At 47.0% G+C, this 25,008-nt stretch overlaps 2 protein-coding genes across 2 annotated transcripts in view; one reads left to right on the top strand and one right to left on the bottom strand.

Moving 5' to 3' along the window:
• The first annotated feature begins 204 nt into the window (after window positions 1–204).
• On the top strand, window positions 205–4,557 carry PPIA (peptidylprolyl isomerase A). Its single transcript, XM_039462048.2, has 5 exons — window positions 205–340; window positions 2,929–2,959; window positions 3,092–3,180; window positions 3,388–3,560; window positions 4,200–4,557. Exons 1-5 carry the CDS (start codon window positions 272–274, stop codon window positions 4,330–4,332), a joined length of 495 nt encoding a protein of 164 aa, XP_039317982.1. The 5' UTR covers window positions 205–271; the 3' UTR covers window positions 4,333–4,557.
• The window catches only part of H2AZ2 (H2A.Z variant histone 2), a 46,898-nt gene continuing 24,903 nt past the window's right edge, over window positions 3,014–25,008 (bottom strand). Inside the window, exon 5 of the mRNA XM_039462050.2 lies at window positions 3,014–9,763. Coding sequence (XP_039317984.1) covers window positions 9,708–9,763 — 56 coding nt within the window. The 3' untranslated portion in view covers window positions 3,014–9,707. The remainder of the gene's footprint in view (window positions 9,764–25,008) is intronic.

Raw genomic sequence — 25,008 nt, 5'->3', positions numbered from 1 at the left:
TGCCGCAGCCATCGCAACTGAGCCCGCGGGCGGGAACCTGCCTCCGCGCGTTAGCGCGCACGCGCGCCTCCCGTGCCGTCCCCACCAGCGCCGGCTTCCGTCCATGGGCCATCTGGACTGTCACTCTGGCCAAGTCGCAGAGGCGATTGGTCAGAGCTGAGGCACGAGACCGGGTTGCGGGCGGGGCCGAACCTGCTATAAAAGGGGCGGGAGTCCAGGCTCGTGCCGCTTTGCAGACGCCGCCGCCGCCTGGAGCCTTCCAGTATCAGCCATGGTCAACCCCACCGTGTTCTTCGACATTGCCGTCGACGGCGAGCCCTTGGGCCGCGTCTCTTTTGAGGTCGGGCGGGCGGCGGCGTGCGGGTGTGGGGTCCAGAAAGCGGACGGGGATCGGGGAGGGTGGTGGCGCCCTGAGGGCCCGGGCCCTGGCCTACCCTTCTTGAGGGGCGAGCGCGGGCGGGCGGCGGCGCCATTTCCTGACAAGGGGCCATTTTGGGAGGTCCGCGAGGCGCGGGGTGGAGGCCCGGGCGGAGGCCGGGGCGGCGGCGGACAAAGGCAGGCGGGGCGGCTGCACGGCCGTTGGGGGAGGGGGCCCGTGTCCGCGTCCGCCCGCCGTCCCGTGTGGCCGCGCCCTGTCCTGCCCTACGCACGTGCTCGGCGGCCGCGCTCCGGCCCGCGCCTGGAGAGCCGTTGGGCTCCGCCCTGGCTCGGCCTGGGCGCCGCTGACCGGAGCGAGAAGCGCGCTCGCCAGCGCTTCGAACTACCTTTCTTGGAAGCTGCTCTCCAGCGGTCACTAGGGTGCTCTACATCCTGAGCCGGGAAGCGGCTTGCTTGAGGGTTTTTCTTAAGGACCGAGGCGGGGTGTGAGACCATCCATGCTCAGTCCTCTTGTAGATCCTGGGAGGCCATGTTATAAAAAAGGATGTGATGGATTGCCACTTAAAATAACTTCCGTTTGGATAAAATAGGAATACTTATAAATGAGCTGCAAACATCCCTTCTTGTCCCCTACCCCTAAGCGGAAATGTGAAAATGGGCCTTGCCTTTGCTGGTGCCCAAGGACCGCCTTCCTCTGCAGTGACGGCGCCGGCGGGGGAGGCGCTCTTGAGCCCCTCCCGATTGTCCCTCTGCCTAGCAGGCAAGTTGCGACTGGCCACTAGGCAGGCCTCTTCCGACCAAGGTGGATTACTAGTGATTACCTAATTAGTTTTGAGAGTGTTAAATGAGTTCTTAAAGATTAGTTGTAATTACAGCATATCATCTAAACTTGGAGCGTTTCTAAGTTACGTATTGAGTTCGATTCCATTCCAGTTACCATGGTTAGGTCTTAAGGAGTAGTGAAATAGGATGTTAGTGTTTTTATTCTTTTAAATCATTTCTCAAAAGGCCACCAATGGTCAGTTTGGGATCTGATGCCGAAAGTAGATTGATCGTCATTCAGTGAGGACAGGGCAGTTTTCTTGTTGCCTGCCCTGTCCACAGTGGCTGGCACATAATAGGCGCTGAAACACTACATCTTAATTCACACCCCACCTACCGCTGTAGTCAGAGCTGGTAAGTGACAAAGGCTGTCTTGGAAACTTGGCCTGACATAATGCTGGGCATCAGGTTAGCCAGAGAGCTTAAGGGAAATGAGAAAGGACTTCTGCAGGTCTTGGTGAGAATCGAGGGAGAAGTGCCAATGAGGGCCTTATCGAAAGTCACCATCATAACTTAAATAACTTAAATATACTGAGAAAAGCTGATGTTTAAAAAAGACCATACATTCTAGGTACAAATACCCAAAAACTAAGTACATTGGCTGGATGTGGTAGCTCACACCTGTAATCCCAGCACCTTGAGAGCCCCAGGTGCGCAGATCACGAGGTCAAGAGGTCGAGACCATCCTGTCCAACATGGTGAAATCCCATCTCTACTAAAAGTACAAAAATGAGTTCAGCGAAGTGGCACATGCCTGTAGGCCCAGCTACTCGGGAGGCTGATACAGGACAATCGCTTGAGCCAGGGAGTCAGAGGTTGCAGTGAGCTGAGATCCCGCCACTGCACTCCAGCCTGGCTGGCGACAGAGCATCTAAAAAAAGTACATTGCTGTAAAAGAAATGTACGTGGATACTAATAGTTAATTGAGTCACATCTCTAGAATTGCTTATAAAATGCTGCTTTAAACCAGCTACTCTGGAGGCTGAGGCAGAGGTTACAGTGAGCCGAGATCACATCACTGCATTCCAGCCTGGGAGACGGGGAGACTACATCTAAAAAAAAAAAAAAAAATATGTTACTTTTAAACGAGGTGTTTTTATGAAAGTGCTTGTCAGTGTTTATGGTATTTAAGCTACCTGTCTATCCATAATGTATTGTACAGTCAAGAAAGGTTCAAAGCCAGATGTACTAGAAACCAATCTTTTATTTTTTACCTCACTACTAGGTAAGGGGCCTGGAAACCAAGAAGTGACTGCTCATCTAATCCATAAAGCTATGTTAACAGATTGGAGGTAGTAGCATTTTCATTACCAGTGACTAAAACAGCAGCTATTTACCCCTGATCGTGCAGCAGTACTTGCTGTTCTTTAGAATTTTGCCTTTAGGCTCTAGTGAAGTTGGGGGGTTGGTGATACACATTTAAGAATCCATTTATCTGTTCATTAGTAGGTGTGATGTACTAAAAGTGTGAGACACTTTATAGAGGTCTCACTATTTAAGTCATGATTAGTTCTGGATTTTTGGCATGTGTTTGGGTTTCATGTTTCTTAACCCAACCGCCAGCAGGGCCTTGTGGCTGTCAAGAGCAGTTCTTACTTGGGATTTAAAGTAATTTCTGAAGAAGTATTCTAGTAGTGAGAAAATATGACTCAGAAGCCCCTAAAGACATGGGTACTAAGCAACAAAATATCTAAGCAGATGTTAATTAACTGTAATTTTCTCTTACAGCTGTTTGCAGACAAGGTTCCAAAGACAGCAGGTTGGTCCATTTTCTAAGTTTAACAAAGGTGTTCCACTTGTGACAGTGTGCTTGTGTGTGTGTGTGTGTGTGTGTGTGTGTGTGTGTGTGTATATATATATATATATATATGTTTAATTTTTTTTTTAACAGAAAACTTTCGTGCTCTGAGCACTGGAGAGAAAGGATTTGGTTATAAGGGTTCCTGCTTTCACAGAATTATTCCAGGGTTTATGTGTCAGGTATGAAATTTACCGAATTTTATTTGCATTTCTCCTTTAATTTGGAATTGAGCCAGAATATTTTAGGATACACATATCTCAACTATTCTGCCGTTTTGGTTCTATTTAATCCTTCTATTTAGTTTGAACTTGGGTTTAAAGTTTGAATCTTGCAGACTTGGCATACTTTATGGTTGTCAGAAGTGACGGCTTTCTGTATATTCACAGGGCGGTGACTTCACACGCCATAATGGCACTGGTGGCAAGTCCATCTACGGGGAGAAATTTGATGATGAAAACTTCATCCTAAAGCATACAGGTCCCGGCATCTTGTCCATGGCAAATGCTGGACCCAACACAAACGGTTCCCAGTTTTTCATCTGCACTGTCAAGACTGAGTGGTAAGGGTACAACATGGCACACACGAACCACCTGACTAAATGAAGAGTTAACCCTGGGGGAGCAAATACTACTTTTCTTCAGCCTTTCTTTCCATAGATGTTAAGTTACCAGAAAAGCCTGCATAGCTACAAATGTAGCCAATGTGATACAGAATGTCAGATACTGTAATAGAAACTGGGTGCTTAGCTAGGTGGTTAAGTGCTAATTTTTTGAGAGACTTTTCACTGTTGCCCAGGTTGGAGTGCAGTGGCACAATCTGGGCACACTGCAACCTCCACTTGCTGGGTTCAAGCGATTCTCATGCCTTGGCCTCCTGAGAAGCTGAGAATACAGAGGTGTGCCACAATGCCTGGCTAATTTTTTGTAGTTTTGTAGAGATGGGATTTTACCATGTTGGCTATGATGATCTTGATCTCCTGACCTCGTGATCTGCCCGCCTTGGCCTCCCAAAGTGGTGGGATTACAGGCGTGCCACTGTTCCTGGCCAATTAAGTGCTACTTTTATGTTACTATTAATAGCATGTGATTGGGTATATTTCTTTTTTTCTTTCCCCTTTTTAACCTACCTTGTCTTGATTCATGCTACATGGGGACTGCTTGTTTGTGGTTGCCAGTCACAGTGATTGTTCTCCTTCCAGGTTGGATGGCAAGCACGTGGTCTTTGGCAAAGTGAAAGAAGGCATGAATATTGTGGAGGCCATGGAGCGCTTTGGGTCCAGGAATGGCAAGACCAGCAAGAAGATCACCATTGCTGACTGTGGACAACTTTAATAAGTTTGACTTGTGTTTTATCTTAACCACCAGACCATTCCTTCTGTAGCTCAGGAGAGCACCCCTCCACCCCATTTGCTCGCAGTATCCTAAAATCTGTGCTCTCGCTGCAGTTCCCTTTGGGTTCCATGTTTTCCTTGTTCCCTTCCATGCCTAGCTGGATTGCAGAGTTAAGTTTATGATTATGAAATAAAGACTAAATAACAATTGTCTGTCCTTGTTTGAGTTAGGGTGTTGATGTAGTTTATTTTAAGCAATAATAGGCTACTTCTGAAACATCTGTTTGCTTAATTCTACGTAGTACTTAGGTTTTGTTTTTGTTTTTTTAACTTTTCAGACTCAGGAAGTCTCAATGTTGAGTGAAATATTGAAAATGTAAGCAGCAGCCGGGCATGGTGGCTCACCGCCTGTATGTTACCTGAGACAGAAGATCACTTGAGGGCAGGAGTCAAGATCAGCCTGGGCAACATAGTGACACCCTGTCTCTACAAAAAATAATTAGCCTGTCCTGGTGGTACATGCTTGTAGTCCTAGCTGATTGAGAGGGCTGATGCGGGAGGATTGCTTGAGCCAAGTTAAGGCTGTGGTGAGCCATTACCATGCCAGTGCACTCCAGCTTGGGTGTCAAAAGTGAAACCCCATTTCTTGAAGGTAGGCAGAGGCAGGAAAAGCAAGGAGCCAGAAATAGGAGGTTGGACTAGTGTTCAATGAGTTTATGCATTTAGAGGTGTTTTTAAGAATGACTAGTGTGGGCCGGGCGCGGTGGCTCATGCCTGTAATCCCAGCACTTTGGGAGGCCAAGGCGGGCGGATCACGAGGTCAAGAGATCGAGACCATCCTGGTCAACATGGTGAAACCCCGTCTCTACTAAAAGTACAAAAAATTAGCTGGGCATGGTGGCACGTGTCTGTAATCCCAGCTGCACAGGAGGCTGAGGCAGAATTGCCTGAATCCAGGAGGTGGAGGTTGCGGTGGTGTGCCAAGATGGCACCATTGCACTCCAGCCTGGGTAACAAGCAATACTCCGTCTCAAAAAAAAAAAGACCTAGTGTGGCCGGGCACGGTGGCTCATGCCTATAATCCCAGCACTTTGGGAGGCTGAGGTCGGATCACCTGAGGTCAGGAGTTGCAGACCAGCCTGACCAATATGGTGAAACCTCAAAGATTAGTGTGACAAATTGAGAAATCTGTTAATAGCTTTTTTTTTTTTTTTTTTTTTCAGGCTGGAGTGCAATGGCACAACCTTGGCTCACTGCAACCACTGCTTCCAGGTTCAAGTGATTCTCTTTCTCAGCCTCCTGAGTAGCTGGGAATACAGGCATGCTGCACCACTATGTCCAGCTGATTTTTGTGTTTTTAGCAGAGATGGGGTTTCATCTTGTTGGCGAGGCTGGTCTCAAATTACTGACCTCAGCTGCTCCTCCTGCCCCAGCCTCCCAAACTTGTTGAGCCACTGCACCCAGCATTTTTCTGTAACAAAGCTTAAGCTTCAACAGTGCTGGTGATCTGGTCAAATTGATAGCCTTTCCTTGATTGAGGACTTGACTCTTCATGAAATTAAATACACAGTGCTGGCAATTAGATGTATAGGCTGAACAGTATGTCAGGACAGTCTAAGCTGAGAAAACCTCTCTGCCCACCTTAACTGACCTTTAGGGTTTTTTGTTGTTTTTTTTTTTTTTTTTGAGACGGTGTTTCGCTTGTTACCCAGGCTGGAGTGCAGTGGCGCGATCTTGGCACACTGCAACCTCTGCCTCCTGGGTTCAGGCAATTCTGCCTCAGCCTCCTGAGTAGCTGGGATTACAGGCACGTGCCACCATGCCCAGCTAATTTTTTGTATTTTTAGTAGAGACGGGGTTTCACCATGTTGACCACATGGTCTTGATCTCTTGACCTTGTGATTCACCCGCCTTGGCCTCCCAAAGTGCTGGGATTACAGGCTTGAGCCACTGCGCCCGGCTCCGACCTTTAGGGTTTTTAACACAGCAATCAAATTTGCCTATCCTAAGGGTGTCAGATTTGATCACTTGGTGTGTTCTGCAATTTTTGTTTTATTGTCTAGCTGGTTCCTTCTGTGTGAATTACCACCACCAGCACTTGTGTGTCTTGGTCCTGTAGTCTGGTTACGTATTTCCTAAGGGACATCATTCAGTATCTTAGTACTTTATAGCTCAGTCCTGAGTGCAAGGTGGAAATAAACATCAAACATCCTTTCGTTTCCCGTAGTATTTCCTCATTTCACTAGGTGACAGAATAATCATCTCAGCATATCTAGTTACTAACTGCTTTTATTCATCCAAGTATTGATTTTTGTTTTGAGATGGAATTTTGTATTTTTTGCCCAAGGCTGGAGTGCAATGATGCAACCTCAACTCACTGCAACCTCTGCCTCTTGGGTTTATACCAATTTGCCTGCCTCAGCACCTGGAGTAGCTGGGATTATAGGTATGTGCCACCACACCAGCTAATTTTTTGTATTTTCAGTAGAGTGGGGGTTTACCATGTTAGGCTGGTCTGATCAGAATTGGCCAGGCACGTCTTGAACTCCTGACCTTGGGTGATCTGTCCGCACTAGGATTTCAAATGTGAGCCCCACACCCAGTCCCATCTCTATTTTTAAAACATCTTCAGTGCCCAGCATAGTCCCTGACATCTGGTATTAGAGTTCAATACTTGGGCTGGGTTGTGGTGGCCTGTAATCCCAGTATTGGGAGGCCAAGGTGGGTGGATTACCTGAGATCAGAAGACCAGCCTGGCCAACATAGGGAAACCCCATCTCTACTAAAAATAAATTAGATGGGCATGGTGGTGCATACCTGTAATCCCCGCCACTTGGGAGGCTGAGGCAGGAGAATCTCTTGAACCTAGGAAACAGGTTTTCTTGAGTTAAGATGGTGCCACTGCACTCTAGCCTGGGAGACTAGAGTGAGAGACTGTCTCAAAAAAAGTAAGTCTGGATGTGGTGGCTCATAATATAATCCCAGCACTTTGGGATGTCATGTTCTGAGGACTTGGAGACCAGCCTAGGCAATATGAGGGTACCCTGACTCTGCAAATAAGAAAATAAGCTGGGTATGGAGGCATGTTCCTGTGGTGCCAGCTACTCAGGTGTCTGAGGTGGGAGGATCCCTTGAGCCCAGAGGTCAAGGCTGCAGTGAGCCATGATCACACTCCAGCTGGGTGACAGAGCAAGACCCTGTCCAGATTAGTTTTAAAAACTGGCCTCAAGCAATCCTCCCCCACTCTTTCCCAATGTGCTGGGATTACAGGTGTAAGCCACCATGCCCAACAATTAGGAAGATAATGTGCCAAAGTAGACAATTTCTTCCCTCCACAGACCTTTTGAAGGGAAGGCAGGTCGGATGCCAAGTTGGTAACATCATCAGCATATGCAGATTGGACCTGATCAGAAAGGTCTCAAATGGCTACCTTGAGAGGTGCTTGGAATGAAAGGTAACCAGGAAAACCCATTTTTCTGCTGGTTGGAGGTGCTCATGGAAACCCTTAGGAAACAATTTATACGCTGAGAGGGGTTTGCCTAGCCCATGCTGAGAACTGAGTTTGCTGTATATATCCATGTCTTACACAATGAGTTAAGAAGATACTCAGATGGGCGCAGTGGCTCATGCCTGTCATCCCAGCACTTTGAAAGGCTTGCTGTGGGTGGATCACCTGAGGTCAGGAGTTTGACACCACCCTGGCCAACATGGGGAAACCCCGCCTCTACTAAAAATACAAAAATTAGCCCGTCATAGTGGCTTGCACCTGTAATCTCAGCTACTTGGGAGGCTGAAGCATGAGAATTGCTTGAACCCCAGAGGTGGAGGTTGCAGTGAGCTGAGACTGCACCACTGCACTCAAGACTAGGCGACAGCAAGACTCCGTCTCAAAAAAAAATGATACTCTGCACATGCATGAAGTTAATGTGTAAACACCCAGCAGGGATTTGTCTAGCTTCCAGTCTCTCCCAGTACCTAGGCCAGAGTCCAGAGAAGGCTCAGAAGAAATATCACAGTAACTGGTGATAGACCCCCTTCTGAGTCCTTTACAAATATTCTAGGATGGGCATGGTGGCTCACGCCTACGATCCCAACGCCCGGGAAGCCAATGCAGACAGATCGCTTGAGCTCAAGTGTTCAAGACCAGCCTGGGCAAGATGGTGAAACCCTATCTATATTAAAAATAGAAAAATTAGGGGACCAGGCGCAGTGGCTCACGCCTGTAATCCCAGCTACTTGGGAGGCTGAGGCAGGAGAATCGCTTGAACCTGGGAGGCGGAGGTTGCAGTGAGCCAAGATGGCACCACTGCACTCCAGCCAGGGTGACAGTGAGAGACTCCAATCTCAAAAAAAAAAAAAAAAAAATTAGCCAGGCTTGGTGGTGTGTGCCTGTAGTCCCAGCTACTTGGGAGGCTGAGGTGGGAGGATCACCTGAGCTCTGGTGCGGAGGTTGCCGTGAGCTGAGATTGCACCACACTGCTCTTCAGCCTGGGACATGGAGCAAGACTGCTAATATATATATATATATATATATATACTTCTAGAGTTACAAACTTAAAATTTTTTATTGTGAATTTTATGTACAGAGTGTTATATTGGCTCTCTCTTTGTGACAAATTACCCCCAAATATAGTGACTAACCAACTTAATGTCTGTGGATTGTGAATTCGGGCATAGCTCAACTGAGTCCTCTGCTTCAAGGTCTCCCACGGGCTTCAGTCAAAATTTGCATAGTTGTCTCAAGACTCAGTTGGGAAAGGTTATGCTTCCTAGCTCAGTCTCATGGCTGTTGGCACGATTTTTTTCCTTGTGACCTACTGATTGGAGGCCACCCTCAGATCCTTGTCACAAAGGCCCTGCCAACATGGCAGCTTGCTTTGTGGAAATATGCGCACAGGAAGGCAGTAGAGTCAGCAAGATGGCAGTCGCAGTCTTATAACCTAGTTGAAATAACAACCCATCACTTTTTTTTGAGACAGGGTCTCGCTGTCACTCAGGCTGGAGTGCAGTGGCATGATGATAGCTTACTGCAGCCTCAACTTCCTGGGCGCAATTGATCTTTTCACCTCAACCTCCTAAGTAGCTGCGACTACAGGGCGCACCACCATGCTTGGCTACAAACCATCACTTTTGCTGTATTGTGTTAGAAGCAAGTCACTAGGTTTAGCCCTCACTTAAGCTGGGGTGGGGGGTTGGGAGGGGTTACACAAGGGCACGTATAGTATAACTAGAGGTGGGGACAAGGGACCATCTTTAAAAGTTGCCTACCACAAGTCTATAAAATCCATGTAGTTTAAAGACCAGAAATAAGAAGCCCAGCATATCTACTAGTATGCCCTTTGCGAGTCCTCTTCAGTTGCATGCTCTCATTCCTCTTCAGAGGGAATCGTGATTCCAATTTTTGTGTTCATCAATCTCTAGCATCTGTGTCCCTAAAAACATAATTGAGAAGAAGTAAGAAGCAAGCACAAACCTAATTGTGCAAAGAAAGGGTAAAATTGCCATTATTACGAGGCAGGCCCCCAGGAGAAGGTAAGTTGAGCAGGCTGGGTAACAGTGTGGTGTCAGGGTCTTCGAGAGCACAAGAACCATTTCTGGGAAAGTCAGCCAATGCCTTTCTCCATTTCACAAAATCTGTAAATTACAGTCTATAATATCTGGTTCATATTCAGATTTCCCCCTTGTTCTTAGAATGAATTTTTATGTTTATTGCTTTTTAAAATTCTTTTTCAGGCCAGGCACAGTGGCTCATGCCTGTAATCTCAGCACTTTGGTAGGCTGAGGTGGGCAGATCACTTGAGGTTAGGAGTTTGGGAGCAGCCTGGCCAACATGGTGAAACCCCATCTCTACTAAAAATACAAACATTAGCCAGGCGTGGTAGCACATGCCTGTAATTCCAGCTACTTGGGAGGCTGAGGCAGGAGAATCGCTTGAACCTGGGAGGTGGATGAACCTGGGAGGTGGAAGCTGCAGTGAGCCGAGACGTGCCACGACACCATAGCCTGGGTGACAAAGTAAGACTCCGCCTCAAAAAATAAAATTCTATTTCAGGGTCAGTAGGTGCAGCTAACCACCATGGCACACATATACCTATGTAACAAATCTACATGTTCTACACATGTATCCCTTTAGAAGAAATAAAGAAAAAATTCTATTTCAATCCTGGTCCTTCTGGAACAATGTGTTTTAAAAATCATCCTTATTACGGTATAATTTACATACAATTAGACTGTCTTATAACTGTTCCTCCTCTCCCCACCACTCCCAGGATCTAATTTAGTTTCACATATTACATTTGACTCTTAGGTGTCTTTAGTTTCTTTTTTTTTTTTTTTTTTTGAGACAGAGTTTCGCCCTTGTTACCCAGGCTGGAGTGCAATGGCGTGATCTCGGCTCACCGCAACCTCCACCTCCTGGGTTCAGGCAATTCTCCTGCCTCAGCCTCCTGAGTAGCTGGGATTACAGGCACGTGCCACCATGCCCAGCTAATGTTTTGTATTTTTAGTAGAGACGGGGTTTCACCATGTTGACCAGGATGGTCTCGATCTCTCAACCTTGTGATCCACCCGCCTCGGCCTCCCAAAGTGCTGGGATTACAGGCTTGAGCCACCGCGCCCGGCCTAGTTTCTTTTTTTTTTGAGACGGAGTTTCGCTCTTGTTACCCAGGCTGGAGTGCAATGGCACGATCTCGGCTCACCGCAACCTCCGCCTCCTGGGTTCAGGCAATTCTCCTGTCTCGGCCTCCTGAGTAGCTGGGATTACAGGCACGCACCACCATGCCCAGCTAATGTTTTGTATTTTTAGTAGAGACGGGGTTTCACCATGTTGACCAGGATGGTCTCGATCTCTTGACCTTGTGCTCCACCCGCCTCGGCCTCCCAAAGTGCTGGGATTACAGGCTTGAGCCACCGTGCCTGGCCGTCTTTAGTTTCTTTTACTCCAGAGCAGTCTTTCCACCTTAAAAAAAAAAAATACTGTAATTTCTATTTATTAGCTTTCAAAAATTTATTGAGATTATAATTCATATAACATAAAATTACCTTTTTTTGTGAGACAAAGTCTGGCTCTGTTGCCCACTCTGGAGTGCAGTGGCCATGATCTCAGCTCACTGCAACCTCCACCTCCTCGGTTCAAGTGATTCTCCTGTCTCAGCCTCCCAAGTAGCTGGGATTATGCGCATTTGCCACCATGCCCAGCTAATTTTTGCATTTTTAGTAGAGACAGGGTTTCACTATGTTGCCAGGCTGGCCTCGAACTCATGATCTCAGGTGATCCACCCATCTTGGCCTCCCAAAGCGTGAGCCACCTGGCCAAAATTACCCTTTTTAAGAATATGATTCACTAATTTTTAGTTAGTTTTGGAACATACCATCACCCCAGTACAAGGCCTTGTTCCCACATGTGGTCAATATCTTGCTTCAACTGCAGTCCCCCCACCATCTGGCAACTGCAAAAATGCCTTCTGTCACTATAGATTTGTTGTTTCTAAACTTTTCTCCTTTTTGTGTATGTTTTGAGACAGGGTCTTGCTCTGTTACCCATACTAATGTGCAGTGGCACAAACATGGCTCACTACCACCTCAACCTCCTGGGCTCAAGCAATCCTCTTGCCTCAGCCTCTCAAATAGCTGGGACCACAGGTATGTGCCACTATGTCCAGGTACTTTTTAAGTTTTTTTTGTAGAGAAGAGGTCTTGCCACGTTGCCCAGGCTGTTCTTGATCTCTGGGCTCAACCAGTCCTCCTACAGCTGCCTTTCAAAGTGCTGGGATTACAGGTGTGAGCCACCGGGCCTGGCTGGAATCATACAGTGTGGTCTTTTCGACTTCTCCCTTTTTTTGTTTGTTTAGAGATGGCGTCTTGCTGTGTCACTCAACCTGGAATGCAGTGGTGCAATCATAACTCACTGCAGCCTCAAACTCCTAGACTCAAGTGCAGGACTGGGCTCCTGGACTCTATTTTTTTCTACTCCATGCTTTTCTGGCTTTGTTTGAATCAATGGTTCTGTGTGAATACAACTTTAGGAAATATAAATATTGATCATAGGAGACTGGCTAAATCGCAGCCTCTTAAGTAGGTGGGATTACAGGTGCATGGCAACCCCTTTATTGTTTTCCTTAAGTGATATTGACGTTGTTGTTGTTGAGATGGAGTGTTGCTCTATAGCCAGGCTGGAGTGCCAGTGGTGCAATCTCAGCTCACTGCAACCTCTGTCTCCCCAGTTGAGGTGATTCTCCTGCCTCAGCCTTTCGAGTAGTTGGGACTACAGAAGCACACCACCACGCCCAGCTAATTTTTGTATTTTTAGGAGAGACGGGTTTCACCATGTTGGCCAGGATGGTCCCAATCTCCTGACCTCATCATCCACCTGCCTTGACCTCCCAAAGTGTTGGGACTACAGGCGTGAGCCACCATGCCCGACCGTTTTTTTTTTTAAGACGGAGTCTCACTCACCCAGGCTGGAGTGCAGTGGCAGGATCTCCACTCACTGCAACCCCTGCCTCCCAGGTAGCGATTCTCCTTTTGAAGCCTCCCAAGTAGCTGGGATTAGAGGCACCCAACACCACGCCCAGCTAATTTTTGTAATTTTAGTAGAGAGAGGGTTCCAACATGTTGTCCAGGCCAGTCTTGAACTCTTGAGCTCAGGTGATCCTCCAACCTCGGCCTCAATATTGACTTTTTTTTTTGAGACAGGGTTTCATCATATTGGTCAGGCTGGTCTTGAACTCCTGACCTCGTGATCCACCCACCTCAGCCTCCCAAAGTGCTGGGATTACAGGTGTGAGCCACCGTGCCTAGCTTTGATGTCGTTTTTTTAAAAGTTCAAGACAGCCAGGCATGGTGGCTCACGCCTGTAATCTCAGCACTTTGTAAGGCCAAGGCGGGCAGATTGCTTGAGTTCATGAGTTGGAGACCAGCCTGGACATGGCAGAACCCTGTCTTTACAAAAAATACAAAAATTAGCTGAGCATGCTGGTGTGAGCATGTGGTCTTAGCTACTCAGGAGGCTGAGGTGGGAGAATTGCCTGAGCCTGGGAGGCAGAGTTTGCAGCAAGCCGTGATGGTGCCACTGTACTCTAGCCTGGATGATAGAGCCAGACCTTGTCTCCAAAAGAAAACAGCTGGGCGTGGTGGCTCCCGCCTGTAATCCTAGCACTTTGGGAGGCCGAGGCGGATGGATTACCTGAGGTCAGGAGTTCAGAACCAGCCTGGCCAATGTGGTAAAACCCTGTCTCTACTAAAAAATACAAAGATTAGCTAGGCATGGTGGCAGATGCCTGTAATCCCAGCTACTCAGGAGGCTGAGACAGGAGAATTGCTTGAATCCGAGAGGTGGAGGTTGCAGCAAGCCAAGACTCCAGCCTGGGCAACAAGAGCAAAACTCCATCTCAAAAAAAAAAAAAAAAAAAAAAAAAAAAAAAAGAAAAAGAAAAAAAGAAATAAAGAATTCAGGACATTGACTTTGTGGAATGTCCCTTATTCTGGAGCTAAGTGTTTCCTGTTTTTCTCTCTTCGCTCCTGTATTTTCTGTAAACTGGAAATTACACTAGGCCTAAAAGCTTAATTGGATTCAAATTCAACATATGTAGCAGGAAGATTTCATAGGTGATGCTTTGCGTACTTAATCTTGCCTCACATCAGATGGCACAAAATCTCAGGCTGACTCATCAGGGAGACTATATTTGAACTTGCAGTTAAGGTAATGCCTGCCAGACTGCTCCATTGGAAAAGAATCTTTTACCTTTTATGAAAATTAGGTAATCTGAGGGGTGTATTTCGCCACTGCATAAAGACCTTCTTCTAAGAAAAGAGCCTTTCTGGCCGGGTGCGGTGGCTCAAGCCTGTAATCCCAGCACTTTGGGAGGCCAAGGCGGGTGGATCACCTGAGGTCAGGAGTTCAAGACCAGTCTGACCAATATGGTGAAACCCTGTCTCTATTAAAAAAAAGAAAAAGAAAAAGAGCCTTTGCACCTGACTGTTGTGTTTTGGCATTAATTATATTTGTCTGAATCAATTATTCCATTTGGTAGTTGTAAAGTACCCTTCTGATCCCTCCCTCCTCCTGTCACTATGGATTTATGTATTTTTATTCAATATATTAATTAATTGTTTTCCCAGTTGTCTTATTTGAATTTAGATCTAAACAGCATCCATATATATATAAATGTTTGAGCAGAGGAATGACAGCATTTGCCGTGCTTTTTTTTTTTTTTTTGAGACGGAGTTTCGATCTTGTTACCCAGGCTGGAGTGCAATGGCACGATCTCGGCTCACCGCAACCTCCGCCTCCTGGGCTCAGGCAATTCTCCTGCCTCAGCCTCCCGAGTAGCTGGGACTACAGGCCGCGCCACCATGCCCAGCTAGTTTTTTGTATTTTTAGTAGAGACGGGGTTTCACCATGTTGACCAGGATGGTCTCGATCTCTTGACCTCGTGAACCACCCGCCTCAGCCTCCCAAAGTGTTGGGATTACAGGTGTGAGCCGCCCGCGCCCAGCTTTTTTTTTTTTTTATGATAGGGTCTTGCTCTGTTGCCAAGGCTGGAGTGAAGTGATCTCAGCTCACTGCAGACTCAACTTCCTGGCCTCAGGCAATTCTCCTACCTCAGCCTCCTGGTAGCTGAAACGACAGGCATGTGCCGCCTACCACACATGGCTAATTTTTAAAAAATTATCATTTGAGGCCAGGCACGGTGGCTCACACCTGTAATCCCAGAACTTTGGGAGGCCGAGGCAGGTGGATCACGAGGTCAACAGATCGAGACCATCCTGGTCAACATGGTGAAACCCCGTCTCTACTAAAAATACAAAAAATTAGCTGGGCATGGTGGTGCATGCCTGTAGTCCCAGCTACTCGGGAGGCTGAGGCAGGAGAATTGCCTGAACCCAGGAGGCGGAGGTTGCGGTGAGCTGAGATCGCGCCATTGCACTCCAGCCTGGGTGACAACAGTGAAACTGCGTCTCAAAAAAAAAACAAAAACAAAAACAAAAATTTAGCCTAGCATGATGGCACATGCTTGTAAATCCCAGGTACTCAGAAGGCTGTGGCAGGAGAATCACTTGAACCCAAGAGGTGGAGGTTGCAGTGAGCCAAGACTGCACCATTGTACTCCGGCCTAGGCAGCAAGAGAGAAACTCCATCTCAGAAAAAAAAAATGTTATTTTCTTTGAGACAGTCTTGCTCGGTTGCTCAGGCTGGAGTGCACTGGGATTATCTTGGCTCACTGCAACCTCTGCTTCCCAGATTCAAGAGACTGTCATGCCTCAGCCTCCTGGGTAGCTGGGACTACAGGTGTACACCACCATGCTTAACTAATTTTTGTATTTTTAGTAGAGACGAGGCTTCACCATGTGCGCCAGACTGGTCTCAAACTCTTAACCGCAAGTGATCTGCCTGCCTTGGCCTCCCAAAGTGCTGGGATTACAGGTATGTGCCACCGCTCCTGGCCTAAAAATCCTTTTCAAATTTTTTTGTAGAGATAAGCTTTCACCATGTTACCAAGGGTGATCTCAAACTCCTGGGCTTAAGCGATCCACCTGCCTCGACCTCCCAAAGTGCTGGGATTACAGGCATGAGCCACCATTTTTTTTTTTTTTTTTTTTTGAGACAGAGTCTTACTCTGTCTCCCAGGCTGGAGTGCAATGGTGTGATCCCAGGTCCAAGTGATTCTCCTATCTTAGCCTCCCAAGTAGCTGGGATTATAGGCGAGCACCACCACACCCAACTAATTTTTGTATCTTTAGCAGAGATAGGGTTTACCCATGTTGGCCATACTGGTCTTGAACTCCTGACCTTAGGTGATCCGCCTGCCTTGGCCTCCCAAAGTGCTGGGATTACAGGTATGAGCCACAGTGCCCAACAGAGTCAACATTCTTTTTTTTTTTTTTTTTTTTTCCAGACAGAGTCTCACTGTATAACTCACTGTATAACAGGCTGGTCAAGCAATTCTCCCTGCCTCGGCCTTCCAAGTAGCTGAGATTACAGGCATCTACCGTCAACCACACCTGTCTAATTTGTGTGTGTGTGTGTGTGTGTGTGTGTGGTTTTTTTTTTTTAAGACATGGGGTTTCACTGTGTTGGCCAGGCTAGTCTTGAACTCCTGACCTCAGGTGATCTGCCCACTTCGGCCTCCCAAAAGTGCTAGGAATATAGGCATGAGCCACCATGCCCAGCATAAGCCATCTTTCTTAGAAGGGGCACTTTGACTGAAATCTACTGAGCAAAGTCTACAACTACGTGGTGGAGTGAAATCTGTAGACTACTGCATCATCCAGGAGTGAGGAAAGGGGCTGGGTCTGGGTAGAAATGCCAGTGGTGAAAAGTACACTTGCTTTAATGACAGATTACTTTAAATGAAAGAAGAGGCTGGATATGATGGTTCATGCCTGTAGTCCTAGCTACTCGGGAAGCTGAGGCAGGAGGATCAGTTGAACCCAGGAGGTCAAGTGAGCCATAATTGTACCACTGCACTCCAAACTGGACAAGAGAACAAGACTCTGTCTCAAAAACAAAACACAACAAAACATAATAATAGTAACATATATATATATATATATATATAATATAAATAAATGCAAAAGGAAATGAGATTAGTTATCTTTAGAACCTTGAACTCTGAAAGTTCTTTTTTCTACTTCATATTTAAGATTTTCCTGGTTTGTTTGAATCAATGGTATATCTGAATGCAATTTTAGGAAATATTATAAATATTCATCATAGGGAACTGGTTAAACATTACAGTTCTCTATTGATTTATTATTTTATTTTGTTTTATTTTATTTCATTTTTTGAGATGGAGTCTCACTCTGTTTCCCAGGCTGGAGTACAGTGGCACGATCTCGGCTCACCGCAACCTCCGCCTTCTGGGTTCAAGTGATTCTCCTACCTCAGCCTCCTGAGCAGCTGGGATTACAGGCACGAGCCACCATGCCCAGCTAATTTTTGTCATTTTAGTAGAGACGGTGTTTCACCATGTTGGCCAGGCTGGTGTTGAACTCCTGACCTCGGGTGTTCTGCCCACCTCAGCCTCCCGCAGTGCTAGGATTACAGGCGTGAGCCAACCCTCCTGGCTTGTTCATTTATAATAGCCTTAATGGATCCAATGCTCCCTTTTACTGCCCTGAACTAAAATTATGGATGTGACTTTCTTTTTTTTTTTTTTTTTTTTTGAGACGGAGTTTTGCTCTTGTTACCCAGACTGGAGTGCAATGGCGCAATCTTGGCTCACCGCAACCTCCGCCTCCTGGGTTCAGGCAATTCTCCTGCCTCAGCCTCCTGAGTAGCTGGAATTACAGGCACGCGCCACCATGCCCAGCTAATTTTTTGTATTTTTAGTAGAGACGGGGTTTCACCATGTTGACCAGGATGGTCTTGATCTCTCGACCTCGTGATCCACCCGCCTCGGCCTCCCAAAGTGCTGGGATTACAGGCTTGAGCCACCGTGCCCGGCCCCAGGGTGTGACTCTCTTACATCTTTTTTAAAGGTCAGTAATGTCTAACTAGATAATAAGGAGAAAGGACAGGGAAATCCCTGATGTTGAAATAATATGTGTTACACTCCATAAATGCTTGGGTCTCTAAGATCACTGGAGAGGGTACAGTGCTGTAACTGTTTGTAGCAAGGAGTGCAGTTTACGTGCCTTTCAGTATCTCAGGTCACACCACCTGACTTTCAGAAATGATGAACAATTCAACAAAATTCCAAACAAAGAAGTTCATGCTTTGGCCAGGCATGGTGGCTCATGCCTGTAGTCCCAACGCTCTGGGAGGCCAAGATGGAAGGATCACTTGAGGCCAGGAGTTCAAGACTAGCCTGGTCAACATAGTGAGACCCCATCTTTAAAGAAAAAATTTATAAAAATAAATAAATAAGTAAGTAAGTAAAATAAAGTTCATGCTTCTCTCTGAGGCACTGCAGTTACAGGTTTGGGGAATGTCAGGGATGTTAAAACTTTTAACAAGCAAAACTACAACCAAACCCCTTTGTGTTTACATGTAAAATAGAATTCTAGACTTGGGCAATGATAGATGAGTTTTTCATGTACATGAACGTCTGTCTGGACATTTCAGTCATGTGAACAGTCCCATGCACTGCAAGATGTGCAAAGTCTCCCTGTCCACTGGTGGAGGCCCACAAATCTTCAAAGTGCCTCCCGAAGGCATTGCTATCCTGCTGAAACCCCCAACATGATGAGGTAGGAGTAACTGTTAAAAGACCAATATAAGTCCAGGCGAGATGGCTCATACCTGTAATACCAGCACTTTGGGAGGCTGAGGTGGGCAGATCACGAGGTCAGGAATTCATGACCAGCCTGGCCAATATGGCAAAACCCCGTCTACAAAAATATAAAAATTAGCCAGGCGTGGTGGTATGTGCCTGTAATCCCAGCTACTTGGGAGGCTGAGGTGGGAGAATCACTTGAACCTGGGAGGCAGAAATTGCAGTAGGCCAAGATTGCGCCACTGCACTCCACCCTGGCTACAGAGCAAGACTCTATCTCAAAAAAAAAAAAAAATCATTTCTAATATGTTTACAATAACATGTATCTGGTTTTTGACGTAGATTCAAGTAATCCACCTACCTCAACCTCCCAAAGTGCTAGGATGTGACCCACCATGATGTGACCCACGATGTCTAGCCTCCGTAACTCAGTTTTTGTTTATTATTATTTTTTGAGATGGAGTTTTGCTCTTGTAGCCCAGGCTGGAGTGCAGTGGCATGATCTTGGCTCACTGAAACCTCCGCCTCCTGGATTCAAGCCATTCTCCAAGTAGCTCTGATTACCAGCACATGCCACCACATCTGGCTAATTTTGTATTTTTAGTAGAGATAGGGTTTCACCATGTTAGTCAGGCTGGTCTTATACTGCTGACCTCAGGTGATCCACCTGCCTTGGCCTCCCAAAGTGCTGGGATTACAGGCAGGAGCCACCACACCTGGCCAACACAGTTTTTAAGAAGCAATTTGTGGCCAGGTGTGGTGGCTCATGCTGTAATCTCAGCACTTTGGGAGGCCAAGGTAAGTGGGTCACTTGAGGCCAGGAGTTTGAGACTAGTCTGGCCAACACAGGGAAAACCCATCTCTACTAAAATACAAAAATTAGGGCCGGTCGCAGTGGCTCAAGCCTGTAATACCAGCACTTTGGGAGGCCGAGGTGGGTGGATCACGAAGTCAAGAGATCAAGACCATCTGGTCAACATGGTGAAACCCCGTCTCTACTAAAAATACAAAAATTAGCTGGGCATGGTGGCTTGTGCCTGTAATCCCAGCTACTCGGGAGGCTGAGGCAGGAGAATGCCTGAACCCAGGAGGCAGAGGTTGCAGTAAGCCGAGATCGTGCCATTGCACTCCAGCCTGGGTAACAAGAGCAAAACTCTGTCTCAAAAAAAAAAATTAGCCAGATGTGGTGGCATGTGCCTGTAGTCCCAGCTATTCAGGAAGCTAGCCCAGGAGGTGGAGGTTGCAGTGAGCCAAGATTGCTCCACTGCACTTCAACCTAGGTGACAACCAGAGTGAGACTCTGTCTAAAAACAAAAAAAGCAATTTGTGTTAATCCACTCTTTTAAAATCTTCTTTTCATAGAAAAAACCCTTTTTTCATATTTATTTCATAATAGATTTACATAATTCCTAACTGAATTGTGTATTTAAAATAGATATGATTCACATATGCAGATCTGGGAAGAAATAAAATGGATTCTTTGTGAACACACAAGGTTGTGGAAGTAGGCACTAGTTTTGTTTGTTTATTTTGAGATGGAGTCTCACTCGCACCCAGGCTGGAGTGCAGTGGTGTGATATCAGCTCACTGCAACCTCCACGTCCTGAGTTCAAGCGATTCTCCTGCCTCGGGCTCCTGAGTACCTGGGATTACAGGCACTCACCACCACGCCCAGCTAATTTTTATATTTTAGTAGTGATGGGGTTTCACCATGTTGGCCAGGCTGGTCTCGAACTGACCTCAGGTGATCTGCCTGCCTCGGCCTCCCAAAGTGCTGGGATTACAGGCGTGAGCCACTGTACCTGGCTGGCACTATTTTTTTGACTGTGACCTTTAGAGCAGAATATATTCTATACACTGTTATCTACTACACACACATATATAAGAACGGAGATAGACATCATGACTCTTAACCAAATACACTGCACCCTGCAGTGTGATATTCTGTATTCCAATTCTTTCCAACAAACCTCAAGAACAAAACACCTAAATGCTGTTGGTGGGCCAGGTGTGGTAACTCATGCCTGTAATCCCAGCGCTTTCAGAGGCCACAGCAGGTGCATGGCTTGTGCTCAAGACCAATCTGAGCAACATAGTGAGACCCTGTCTCTACAAAAAGTCAAAAAATGAGCTGGGTGTGGTGGCACACACCTGTGGTCAGTCCATCTACACCGGAGGCTGAGGCAGAAGGATGGCCTGAGCCCAGGAGACGGAGGTTGCAGTGAGCCATGATCATCCCACTGCACTCCAGCCTAGGTGACAGAGACTGATAGTGACTCCTAATTGCACCTGGTGGTGACTCACTAATTGATTTTACAGTTCAGGTCGTGGCCTGCAGCATGACCAACCAGCTTTGAGGTAAGTACTAGGGAACTTAGCGGATGTGTTTCATAGCATGAACAGGAAGCTGTGACTATATTTTTTCCATCTGTCTGAAATTTTACAATCTGTAGCCTTCCATCAAAAACATGACTATCGGGCCAATGTGGTGGCTCATGCCCATAATCCCAGCACTTTGGGAGACCGAGACAGGCAGATCACATGAGGCCAGGAGTTCAAGACCAGCCTGACCAATATGGTAAAACCCTGTCTCTACTAAAAATTCAAAAATTAGCTTGGTGTGGTGGCACATGACTCTAATCCCAACTACTCAGGAGGCTGAGGCATGCGAATCACTTGAAACCAGGAGGTGGAGGTTGCAGTTAGCTGAGACTGTGCCATTGCATTCCAACCTGGGTGACAAGAGCAAAACTCCATCTCAAAACAACCTCCCACCGCTGCAAAAAAAAAAGACTATTATTCAGCCACATGCTTTATTTCATAAATTTCAGTATTTTGGGGGAATACTTTAGGCAAACAGTAACTAATATATATCCCTAAACATTGTGGACATTTTAACTTTTTCAGGCTAGGCACTGTGGCTAGCCCTCCCTCCCCTCCGTTTTCTTTCCTCCCTCCCTCTTCCATCTCCCTCCCTTCCCTTAGCTGGGTGTTCCCTGTCTCCAAGGCCCTCTCTTTCACATGCCCAGGACACTCCCAGCATCTGAGTGGAAACCTCCTCCTTTGAACTTTGAGGCGTTTATATTTGGGTACTTAGGAACACTTAAAAACATTTTTTTTTTCCTTAGAACACCGTGTAGGCTAGGCATGATGGCTCAAGCCTGTAATCCCAGCACTTTGGGAGGCCAAGGCAGGAGGATCAAGAGATCAAGACCATCCTGGCCAACATGATGAAACCCTGATACTAAAAATACAAAAATTAGCTGGGTGTGGTGGTGTGCACCTGTAATCCCAGCTACTTGGGAGGCTGAGGCAGGAGAATCGCTTGAACCCAAGAGGCAGAGGTTGCAGTGAGCCAAGACCACACTACTGCACTCCAGCCTGGTGAGACAGCAAGACTCCATCTCAAAAAAAAAAAAAAAAAAAAAAAAAAAAAGTTTTTGTAGGGGAGGGTCTTGCTATGTTGCCCAGGCTGCTGTCAATCTCTTGGGCTCAAGAGTTCCTCCCACTTAAGCCTCCTAAGTAGCTAGGACTATAGGCATGAGCCACCACATCGAGCTTTTAAAAAAATCTTAATAGTTGTTACCTGAAAAAACAATCTGTGGCTGGGCAGGGTGGCTCACGCCTGTAATCCTAGTACTTTGGGATGCCAAGGTGGGCAGATCACCTGAGGTCAGGAGCACAAGACCAGCCTGGCCGACATGGTGAAACCCTGTCTCTACTAAAAATACAAAAAAAATTAGCTGGGCATGGTGGCATGTGCCTGTAATCCCAGCTACTCGGGAAGCTGAGGCAGGAGAATCACCTGAACATGGGAGGAGGTTGTAGCGAGCTGCACTGTGCCACTGCACTCCAGCCTGGGCAACAAGAGTGAAACCTCCGTCTGAAAACAAAAAAACAAAAAAATCTGTGGACAATGGGAAGGGGCCAGTACCACACATCTGGCGCCCCGTCATACAACAACATGCAGCCTTGTGCCTGGAATCTGTCTATACGCCCATGTCTCCTCCCTTCACTTAGGTTATAAGCTTCTTGAGGGTGGCAGCCAGACAGTGGCAGCTTGCGTACCACTAACAAGCCCCTGCAGTGACATATGGCAGACTTTCAGTACATCAGGACCAGAGGATGAGTGGGAAAGGATATCACCACCCACTGGTGGGAGAAAACCAAACTTGGTGACAGAGGACCAGTAGAGGAAGCGGCTTCAGTATGTGTCCCCAGATGCAGACACAAGGCCTTGCCTTCCTGGATGAGACAGGTACCGACTGGAGCAGGGTTCGCCAGACTCAAAGGGACACATTTTATGGGCAGTCTAAAATATGGTCCAGGCCGGGCGCGGTGGCTCAAGCCTGTAATCCCAGCACTTTGGGAGGCCGAGGCGGGTGGATCACAAGGTCAAGAGATCGAGACCATCCCGGTCAACATGGTGAAACCCTGTCTCTACTAAAAATACAAAAAAATTGCTGGGTATGGTGGCGCGTGCCTGTAGTCCCAGCTACTCAGGAGGCTGAGGCAGGAGAATTGCTTGAACCCAGGAGACGGAGGTTGCGGTGAGCCGGAGATCGCGCCATTGCACTCCAGCCTGGGTAACAAGAGCAAAACTCCGTCTCAAGAAAAAAATAAATAAATAAAATAAAATATGGTCCATGGACAGTCTGGCAGTGGTATGTAGAATGGGTTAAAACTCGACAACTGGGCCGGGGGTGGTGGTGGATACCTGTAATCCCAGTACTTTGGTGGGGCTGAGGCAGGAGGATTGCTTGAGCCCAGGAGTTCGAGACCAGCCTGGACAACACAATGAGACCTTGTCTCTAAAAAACAACAAATAAAAACTGGGTGATTAGGAGGTGACTACAAGAGCATAGGGAGTGAGTGGAAAATGAAAGCATGTGTATATAAATCTGAAGGAATGGTCAGAACTGAAGGTCAGAATGTGCGCTCTGCAATGTGTGAATACAGTATGAAGGTGCTCCAGTAAGAGTATCTGAAACAGACTCTCATGAGAATTTCCAGAAGTACGTGGCTGTACTCAGAGTTGAAGAAGATAGCGGGAAGTGGGCAGAGGCAGCAAAAGTGGAATGGGGATTGAGGAATTGATGCCCCTGATGAGAAGTGAGAAAAAAAAGGCAGCTTGTGTTGCAGCACGTGTGGGAGTAGGGGCAAGTTTTTGCCAGGGCAGACTGTCACATAGAGTTTTGCCGCTGAACTCCACCAAGCAAAGCCTTGAAGGCGATTTCCTCAGCTACCGAGGTCCACACTCACGTTCAGCTGTGGCGAGAGGCTATAGAGTGTTAGTTCCCCACTGGCATTGTGGGCACGTGAGGGGTTTGTAAGGCTGGGCTGGAGACTACATGAGTCTGCCTGTGTGCAGGAAGTGCTAAACTGAATACTGAATGCCAGGTTTGCCTAGCTCCATACTAAATAGGGAGTCATGGCTTCTGTCCATCCAGGAAATACATGTACACCTAATATATACCTATTGCACAAACTCTTTTTGAAAGCCCAGGTGATACATAGGCACAAAGGTACCTCAGCTCAAAAGGCCACCTGGCTCTACATGAGAGACATTAACATGAGGGCTTTGTAGATACTTTTCTTTTTCTTTTTCTTTTTTTTTTTTTTTTTTTTGAGACAGGGTTTCCCTCATTACCCTGGCTGGAGTGCAATGGCACGATCTCGGCTCACCACAACCTCCGCCTCCTGGGTTCAGGCAATTCTCCTGCCTCAGCCTCCTGAGTAGCTGGGATTACAGGCACGCGCCACCATGCCCAGCTAATTTTTTGTGTTTTTAGTAGAGACGGGGTTTCACCATGTTGACCAGGATGGTCTCGATCTCTTGACCTCATGATCCACCCGCCTCGGCCTCCCAAAGTGCTGGGATTACAGGTGTGAGCCACAGCACCCGGCCCTTGTAGATGCTTTTCTGTATGTGACCTCAAGCAAACCAGAATGTGTCATTGCATGTCCAAGGGCCAGCCGCAGACCCCTTGAACAGACTTGTGAGGCCCTTAGCATTGACCTGGATTCGTGGTCAGATTGACCTGGGTTCGGATTCCTGTGTCACCAACTGGAGCAGTATGACCCTGGGCTTGGGCTATCTAACAACGTTTTTTTTTTTTTTTTTTTTGAGACAGTCTCACTCTGCCACCCAGGCTGTAGTACAGTGGTACAGTCTTGGCTTACTGCAACCTCCACCCCCCAGGTTCAAGCAGTTCTCCCACCTCATCCTCCTAAGTAGCTAAGACTACAGGTCTAATTTTTGTATTTTTTGGTAGAGACAGGGTTTCACCTTGTTGGCCAGGCTGGTCTCAAACTCCTGACCTCAAGGGATCCACCTGCCTCCCAAAGTGTTGGGATTACAGGCGTGAGCTACCGTGCCAGCTCTATCAAAACATCTCTGAATCTGAATTTCTTTACTTATAAAATGAGGTTGGTATTGCTAGGTGTGGTGGCTCACG

This window comes from Saimiri boliviensis, chromosome 10, assembly GCF_048565385.1.
Source record: "Saimiri boliviensis isolate mSaiBol1 chromosome 10, mSaiBol1.pri, whole genome shotgun sequence".
NCBI classification, from domain to species: Eukaryota; Metazoa; Chordata; class Mammalia; order Primates; family Cebidae; genus Saimiri; species Saimiri boliviensis.
The sequence above is the reverse complement of the archived record's forward strand: the minus strand, read 5'-3'. Positions and strand labels throughout refer to the sequence as shown.

Coding starts and splice junctions, on each gene's coding strand:
- PPIA (XM_039462048.2), top strand. CDS start 272: ATGGTCAACCCCACCGTGTTCTTCGACATTGCCGTCGACGGCGAGCCC. Junction 341..2,928: donor TGGGCCGCGTCTCTTTTGAG/GTCGGGCGGGCG, acceptor TTTCTCTTACAG/CTGTTTGCAGACAAGGTTCC. Junction 3,181..3,387: donor TTCCAGGGTTTATGTGTCAG/GTATGAAATTTA, acceptor GTATATTCACAG/GGCGGTGACTTCACACGCCA.